Here is a 9,229-nt window from a genome sequence, read left to right on the forward strand (position 1 = left end):
AAGGCTAGTCCAATAAATTAGTACATTGGGGTACGTGCACAATGAATTGGGTCTAGAATTAAAAGAAGAGAGTACTGAATTACACTGGGAAATTGTTCACTGCTTTCTGTAATTCCAAGTTATTTCACATTAAAAAACAAAATCTTTTTAATACCAGTGTTCTCCCAGCGACACTATATGGCTATGAATCCCAGAATACCACAATCTGTAAATAATCCAAGTTGCAATGAAGATAGACATGGTAAGTACAAGTAAGTTGCAAGGGTGACTTACATAAAGAGTAGTACAAGCAGTACAAATAAGGAAATTCTTCTCAGAAAACACAGGCTAATCATGTAACAAGAATACAGGTTGTCTCCTGCATGTTGCATAGATTTCCTTTAGATGATCTATGGAAGAACATGGATAAGTTACTTACACAAGATTGAGGGGATACAGATGAGTTGTAGTCTTCATCAAAGGAGGGAATACTCACATTGAGGAGATAACAGGTTCAATTAAGTACTGAAATACCAAATAGTGAAAGAAGTATTTGAAGCTTGTATGGATTGCAAGGTATTATAATTTCTATTCCTTTTACAAAAAAAATACTGAGCAAAGACAAATTTGCCTTACACTCCATAATAATAAGCTTAAAGTTTACAAAACGCTTTACAATTATCTCATTTTATCCTCACAATTCTGGGAGGTAGATACTCCCCCATTTTACAGATGAAAAAACTGAGGCAGACAGTGGTTAGGTAGTTTGTCGAGGGTCAAAACAGCTCATAGTGTATGAAGCCAGATTTTTTTTCTCTTTTTGATATTTATATAGCACTTACTACATGCCAGGTTCTATGTTAAATGCTTTACAATTATAGTCTAATTTACAACCTAGCACTGTTTTAGAGTTGAGTAGTTGGTTTTGCTCTAAATTGCACACTAATTTGGACTGCCCAATTAATATTTTCTTGTGCTCACAGAGATAAATAGAATATAATATATAAGAGAATCCAGAGAGAAAAATAGAACTGAAATTATTACTGTTTCAAGGCCAGACAACTTTCAAGTAAATACTATTCCTCTCTGAGAATAGAAAGACACCAACCAATTAAAATCAATTCAATTCAACAAGTATTTATTAAACAAACACATATACTGGGTAGAGCATAAATCATCTGATACTATAAAGAACAGGAGAGAAAATTCCAGGAGGAAAGAAAATACAAATCCCTGTCTTTCCCCTTTCTTAACACATGAGGTCACTAGTAAATCAAAAATACATTCTTCGTGGGAATAAGAGCTCTAGCAGAACAATTTTATAAGACATTAAGTTTTAAAAAGGTTGATGAGAAATTACTCTCCTTCAGGAGAAAAATAAAATTCAAGTTCAATTTGCCTCAGTAATCCCAGGTGATTTTCAAGTTGGAAGGCAGCTGCCTGGAGCTAATTTCATCAAATTTAGTTCCATCCTGCACAGGTATGCTATAGAAATGAACCACATCCCTGACACTGCGCATCTCATGAAGTCTAGAGTTGGGTACCACGTGGCCAAATTCTTCAGCCAGCTGTGCCAAGAGAAAAAACTTCAGCCGACTCTCTTCCAGGCTGGTTTCTTGCCAATTATTATTAGTGCATGTACCAAAAACTCCCTTGACATGGGATTCTACACGACTCTGGAGATCCTCAGGAGGAACGTACTTTCGACTTCGTGGTGGTGGACATTCCAGAATAGGCTCTTCTTTAATCTCTACTGCCCTCTCAGGCACCTTTACTTCTTCCTCCTTCTTTCTAAAATAAGAAATAAACAATGATATTAATTATTATCATTCCTACTAATAATAACTTTATGGTTACAAAGCACTTTTAATGCCTAGATCATGGCATTACTGAAATTAAGACACTCATGATTAAAAAAAAAAAACCCAACAACCTAACTCCATCTAGTCAGGAGGAAGCTGAGTGTTAGATCTGGTGAAATAAGATACTCTGAGAAAGCACAGTTGGGAGGAGTAACCTGAAGGGCCAGAACACCAAAGATTTATTCAGTCATTCATTTAACATAGAGCTGAGTACCTAAAACCAAATCCTTAGATTCTCATAGTGATTTGCAATTTTCAAGATGTTTTAGTCACTGTGTCATTTGGTCCGCCCAATAGCTGTCAGTGGGGCATGGTATTCTTCTGACTTTATAAGGGGAAAACTGATGTTTGGAAATATAGAAATTCAATTCAATAACAAATAAAAAATTTGTCAAACAACTCACTGTGCAAATTCATTGTGACAGGCACTGAAAATAAAGATAACAGGTATTAATCAAGAAGTATGGAGTCTAGTAAGGGAAGGAGACACATGCACACAACTATGAGTTTGCATATGATTAAGTGTATAAAAATCAGAGTAGCATGAGAGGTTCAAGAAGGAAGTGGTGAAAATTAAGTGGCAATGATAAGGGAAGGCTTTATAGAAGAGATGGAACCTGAGCTGAGCGTTGAAGAAAGAGAAGCTTGGTCTATCCCAGGCTGAGATGAGTGTGTGAAGATGCATTGTGGAACGAAGAGCTAGAAGAAAGAAGGGAACAAAGAACTGTCCAGTCTGGCTGGGGGAAATAAGAGTGTGAAAGGCAGGTTACAGCCAGAGAGTGGGGGCTCTAAGGTTATGACAAAGAAATGTCTGTTTTATTTGATAGGGAGGGGGGAGTCATCTAAACAGGGGAGGGCAAGTCAGAATTGTTCATTAAGAAGATTACATTTAGGGGCAGCTAGGTGGCACAGTGAATAGAGCACTGGTCCCAGAGTCAGGAGGACCTGGGTTCAAATCCAGCTCAAACACTTGTGTGATCATAGGCAAGTCACTTAACTCCAACTACCTTGCCTCCCCCCCCCCTAAAAAAAAAAGAGAGAGAAGATTACATTGGTAGCAATCAGAAGGATGGTATGGAGGCAAGAAGACCAGGTAGAAGGCTACTGCTGCTAAGTCTTAGTATAAGGAAGTCCCAAACTAGTGTGGGAGCAGCTGGAATGGAAAAAAAAAACAATCAGAAAGACAATTGTTCATCTAGAACTAATTATATCCTTCCTCTGCCAACATCCTCAATAGCTCCCTAATGCCTAAAGGGCATTATTATGAGATATCAATTCCTCAGCCTGGCATTTAGGGCCTTCACACTGTTTCTCCTCATTCCACTGCTCCCACCTCTTCACTCTCTATCCCAGAGAACCGAACTACCAGCTGTCTTGGAACTTAGTCCTGATCTTTCCTGTTTCTGCACATTTACCAGAGTGTCCTCCTTGTCTGAAATATGTTCTCCCCTCAGCTTCACCTGTTAAAATCCTTTTCTTCCTTCAAGCCCACCTCAGGTGCTTTCCCTTCCATTAAGCTTCCAGTTGCTCTCAGCTGAAAGCAACCTGTCTCCCTCCTCAAATTTTCCTTAGAGCTTTTTGTATGGTCCTCTCCTTTTCCTATCATATTTATTCTTGTATATGTGAGGATGTCTTGGACCATCTATAGACCATCAAACTTCTTGTGGACAAAGACTGTGCATTTTTTAAACCTTATATCCCCAGGGTTGGACACAATGCATCATATAGAAATGCTTTAAAAATCTTTGCTGAATTGAATATATCTAGCATTTTATAGCTTCTTCACAACTCCAGGAGATCATCGATTATGGATTCAGAGCTAGAGGGACTTTAGAGGTCCCTACAAATCTATACAAGCCCCTCATTTTACAGATAAGGAAATGAGGCCTAGAGAGGTGAAGTAAGAAAAGTAACACAAGTATTGCAAAATGACTTACCCAGGATAACAGAGTTAATGAGTAGTGAGCCAAGATACCTATTTCAACTATATCACAAGCAATTACTAAGTGGCAAGGCATTGTACTAGGCACAGTGGGGGGTGTATGAGAAACAGTCCCAGTCCTCTACAAAGCTTGCAATACAGTTGGGAAAATAAACACAAGAAAAGTTAACTATTGGTTTAAGACATCATAGGACAAAGATGGTACATGGTAACAAGTGATACTGAATCCTTTGGACCCTCAGTCCCAAAAGCAGCATGGTGGAAGCTGGGGAAAGAGGTAAGGCAAGTTTATGGAGACATACACATCTCACAATCTAATTGGAACTTAGGGGCTACGAACTCCTCAATGACAAATCTGCCTACTCAGCAACATTCACCCTGCCCATCAAAACACATAGGTCATCCCTCCCGACCCCCTGCAGCCTTCATCCTTGCTATCCTCACTTTAGGCATCTGCCCCTGTAACTCTTTTTCATAACCAAGCAGCCTAATCCTTCCCCACTGTACCCCTACCCGTGTCCCTTCCACTGGGGGCTGGCAGAGGCAAGATCCCCTGTATCTTCCACCTTTTGCACAATCCATCCTTTTACTTGCTGCTGGAGACCTTTCAGAAAATAATTTTCAGGTGAGGAACGCAGATAGAAGCCGGCATGAAAGGAGGCGTGGGTGGGTTAGACCGGAGGAGCTCACGGTTGTGGGAGGGCTGAGTATCCCTGAAGGCCCAGGTAGCTGAGAGAAGGAGCTGTCCTTGCCGAGGGGAACACCCCTAAATGACACCTCGTACAAGGCAACGGCTGTCTGTCTGATGACCCCGATCAGTCACCACCGAAGAGAAGGCATGAGGCAGCGGAAAGAGCCTTGGCTTGGCTGCGGGGGGGGACGGGGTGTCAAAAGACCTCGGCTCTAGTCCTGACTTTGTCAACGACTCTCCGGGTGACCCTGGATACGTGAATTCCCCTCTGTGCCTCAACTTCCTCGTCAGTAAAAATTAAATTGGGCTGGATGACGTCCAAGGACCCTTCTGACTGGGGCAATCCACGGGGTTTGCGATGTGGGCAGGGCGCACTTCACAGCTCGGCAGCCCGAGGCTGGGGAGGATGGGCAGGGGAAGGGGGGGAGGGGGTGTCGGCATGTCGGTGACAGCACTATTCCCTACAGAACCTAAGACTGTGGAGCTAGACATGACCTTGGGGAACCCCTAACCCCGGCCCTCATTAACGAATGGGGAAACCGAGGCCCAGAGACAGGGAGCGACTTGCCTAAGGTCACACAGCACGGATTCCGAACCCCGTCTCTCCCTCCCCCCCCCCCCCAACGTCCCTCTCGGCCAGCTCCGAGCTTCCGGTTCCCTCCAGTAGGAGGTCGGGGACCGCCCGGATGTGGCTTCTACCTGTTCTGGGACCACAGGGCCCGGCGTGGGGTCCTCAGGATTGTCCTCGCAAGCCATCCACAAGATGAGTGGAGTCCACTGAACGCCGCCATGACAGCCGAGACGCGCGAAGGCGAAGAGCGAGCTCCGCCCCCGCCGCGCACCGCCCCAGAGCCCAACTGCATGCCGGGAAGTGTAGTCTAAGACCCTGGTGGGCGGGGGGTGGGTGTGGAATGCCGGAGCATGATAGGAGTTGTAGTCCCAAACCAAGCAAGTCTACGGGGCCCTGGCCCGTAGTGCAGAATGGCCTATCACTGTTCCAGCGGCTGGGGCAGAATGCCCTGGGAGAAATCAGAGAGAAGTTCCGTAATGATCCTATTAAATTTATACTTATTCTGGAAGGAAGTAAAGCTTTCTCCCTTCTTCCCCATTCTGTTCTAGAGGTGGAGTCTGGAAAGGTCCCATTCCTCTTCCAAACTCCAGTTCGACAGAACCTGGTGTCCTGGTTTCAAGCTTTGACAGAACAGATGTGGTTTCAGAGTCCCCTGGATCTGGGAAGGGAGATAATGACGTTGGGAAAACGCTGGCAGATAGAGGACCCAGAAACCTCTATTAAGTCCTTATTCCAAGCTTGTTTTACTAGAGACACAGGGAATCTCCCTTTAGGGGAAATTTGAGACCTTGTGTTTTGGTTGCGCTGAGTTATCTCATTTATCTAGACAGACTCACAGAGACAGTAACCTTTGTAACCTACGGGCAAAACAGCATAGCATGCTCCCACGTATCTCTGCATCTCAGAGTTGTTTGTCTTTACATTTTATTATTACATTATTACAAAAATTACATTTCATTTTACATTACAATAATGTGCATTTTTCCTGGTTCTGATTACTTCATTTTGCATCAATCAATAAACATCATGTCAAGTTTTTCTGAAATTTTACTCTTCATCATTTCATATAGCACAATAGTATTCCATTACTTCATACATTATAAATTGTTCAGCCATTATCCATTTGAGGGGTAGTCTCTCTATTTATTATTCTTTGCCACCCCCCAAAAGAACTATTATAGATACTTTTGTTCATATCGTCCTTTTCCTCTTTTTTAAAATATCTTTTGGACACAGACCTAATATTGGCATTGCTGGGTTGAAGTTTAATAACTTTTAGAGCATAAATCCAAATTGTTTTCCAGAATGACTGGACCAGTTTGAAGTTCCACCAATAGTATATTAAGGTACTATACCTGTTTACCCATGGCTCTTCCAGCATTTGTCTTTTCCTTTCTGTTAACTTTGCCAATCTGTTGAGCATGAAATGGAATCTCAGAGTTTTAAAAACTTGCATTTCTCTAATTATTAGTGATTTAAAGCATTTTTCATATGGTTATTGATAGTTTGTATTTCTTCCTCTGAAAACTACCTTGTCATATCTTTCAACCACTTATCAGTTGGGGGGATGGTTCTTATTTCTGTAAATTTGAATCTTTCCTAATATAGCTTAGAAATGAGATGTATCAGAAAAACTCATGGCAAAGATTTTTTCCATTGTAGTAGATCTTAAAAAGTCCTTCCCTGAATCCCAAAGGCCTGAGATTGATTGGGAGCCAAGTTTTATCGTTTTTCCTCAGCTTAGTCTCTCCTCTCCAGAGGCACATTCTCAAAGCAGAATCCTAAAAATATTAGATGATGACAGCACTGGGTTTCAGGTCAGGATCCCAGGTAAGCCACATTGATTCACTAAGACTGGAGTGCTACTGCCTGATGTTAGCCCTATTTCATCCTCTCCTTTTCCAGCTTTGTCAGGAACCTCAGTCAACAAAATCTTATTTCCAGGTCCTAAAGGCCCAAAATGACTTATACTAGAGACTAATTGGGGCAGCTGGGTGGTTTAGTGGATAGACTGCCATATGCCTAGAGGCAGGAAGATTCATCTTTCTGAGTTCAAACCTGGCCTCAGACACTTACTAGCTGTGTGACCATGGGCAAGTCCCTTAATGCTGTTTGCCTCAGTTTCCTTATCTATAAAATGATTTGGAGAAGGAAAGGGCATGCTACTCCAATATCTCAGCCAAAAAAAACCCAACCCAAACGGGGTCACCAAGAGTCTAAAACAACTGAACAGCAATATAGACTAATGGGCTTCTGTCTTTTCTCTTTACTAATGACAGGACATATTTCTTCTACAGAGCTGTAAGATTTAAAAAGCTCTTTTGTTACTACTGTGTGAGAAAACAGGCTCAGAGAGGTGATTACTCCTATCACAAGTATCAGACTATCGGAACCCAGGTTTCCTAATCTGAAGTCTACTGCTGTTTTTTGAGTAGCAAGCCACAGTTGTTATTTTTCTATCTAATCAAAGATACCTTTGTTTTGTTTTATATTCTGCCCTAACATAACAATTTCTGCAACATTCAAGCAGCAGAACTGATGTGAGAACTGTTAAAATTAATTATCTGAAATTAGAAAGGAAACTGAGGACAAAGTTACTGAGTGGTCTATGATTTAATTCACAAAGCAAATATTTGCATATCAAATCAGGTCACCTCACTCCTCAGATGTAAGAGATCAGGAATGATTTACAGAGCTGATTTTTGTAACAGAAAAGAGGAATTTTTTAAATGATAGCAAATAATTCAATCAGACAAAGCAGGTGATCTGACTAATCAGCTTCTCCAAGGCTTTCTTAATCCCATCCAGAAATCCTTTCCTTACCTGTGGTGCCTTTTCTAACCAGAAAGCATACTGGGAAAGAGGAATTTGTGGTCAGTGGTTAGCAATCGCCCCTCCACAAAAGATTCCATTACTCCACTTAGACTCTAGTTCAAGAAAAAAAAGGAACTTATCCACTGGGGAAAAAGTAACTTATGCTCTGACAAATCTTTCTCCAGCTTCCAGAAAGGGGAGCTTAGACTCTGGTTTGGGCTTTATGCTAAAAAGGGAATCCTAGCCTTAAAAAAAATAATAATAATCTTATGATTAGCTTATTCTTCTAAATTACCTGCTACTAAATAATAAAGCCTTATCAATCTATCTATTTACGAAATCTATAGGTAACTTAGACTTAAGAGACTATGTATGTTAGTCTGGCTTAGATGTTAGGGTTAGCTTTTTCCCAAAGAAGGAAGTTCAATCCTATAATTAAACTAAAAATAAATCAAAGTAATCAAAACTAATTGATTTTCTTTTCATAAGAAGAAGTAATTTGTTCATCTCTTTCTGAAGATATTGAAATGTGAGGATATTGCCAGAGCTTTTACTCCAAGATAAGGTCTTTGACTCTGTCCAGAAACACAAAGTAGAAATGCCTTGCCCCAGAGCCCAAGAGATTCGTTGTTATTCTGATGTTTCAGTCATGCCCAACTCTTCTTGATATCATTTGGGGTTTTCTTTTACCCCTGGAAAATCCCAGAGGCACTGATGTCCTTAAACCCTGTACCTAAACTGAACCATGAACTTCAACAACTATGAACTTTAAAGCTGAGAAACAAGAGATTTTTTACTCTGTTGGCCCAGATTCCCATAATCCTTCTGCATAACATTTTTGTAAAATCTTTATTGATGCCATTTACTTTTTACATCAGTTGTTCCTGGTGGACCTTCTCTTCCCCTGCTCTCACCCCACCCCACCCCCAATCAAATGTTTGATTATAATAAAGAAAAGCAATTAAGCAAGAATTCTTTATACAGTGACGGAGTGTAAAAATGTAGACAACATTCTGCCTTCAGAGGCCCTTGCCTCTCTGCCATATGCTCTTCATGACCACTTTTGAATTTTGTGATTTCTCAGAGTTGGGCTTCCTTTCAGTAATCTTTTTATTTACAGTGTTTTGGTCATTTTGCACGTAACATGTATTGCTCTAGTCCATGCTCTAAGGACCAAGCCCACTATATTTTACCTGCCTCAGGCTTCCTTGGTACCCTTAAAATAGATATATTTTCACTGTCATCAGCTATCCACAGTATGTGTTCCTCCCCTTTTAGGAACCCCAGTGACTAGCACCCCATTGAATTTAACTATTTAACATCAAATTAGCTTTCACAAAACTTTTTTTTCTGGATCATAATCTAGTGCT

The 9,229-nt window shown here is 41.1% G+C and overlaps 1 protein-coding gene across 1 annotated transcript; it reads right to left on the reverse strand.

Annotated features, from left to right (window-relative positions):
• Nucleotides 1–1,096: 1,096 nt before the first annotated feature.
• Nucleotides 1,097–5,352, reverse strand: MRPL50 (mitochondrial ribosomal protein L50). Its single transcript, XM_069090620.1, has 2 exons — nucleotides 5,174–5,352; nucleotides 1,097–1,770 (listed from the first exon to the last, which is right to left on the reverse strand). Exons 1-2 carry the CDS (start codon nucleotides 5,335–5,337, stop codon nucleotides 1,380–1,382), a joined length of 555 nt encoding a protein of 184 aa, XP_068946721.1. The 5' UTR covers nucleotides 5,338–5,352; the 3' UTR covers nucleotides 1,097–1,379.
• Between the last annotated feature and the right edge of the window lie 3,877 nt (nucleotides 5,353–9,229).

The sequence above is a fragment of the Petaurus breviceps genome, unplaced genomic scaffold, assembly GCF_028583685.1.
Source record: "Petaurus breviceps papuanus isolate PSGF00001 unplaced genomic scaffold, PetGlider_PUasm1.0 187, whole genome shotgun sequence".
In the NCBI taxonomy this organism is placed as follows: domain Eukaryota; kingdom Metazoa; phylum Chordata; class Mammalia; order Diprotodontia; family Petauridae; genus Petaurus; species Petaurus breviceps.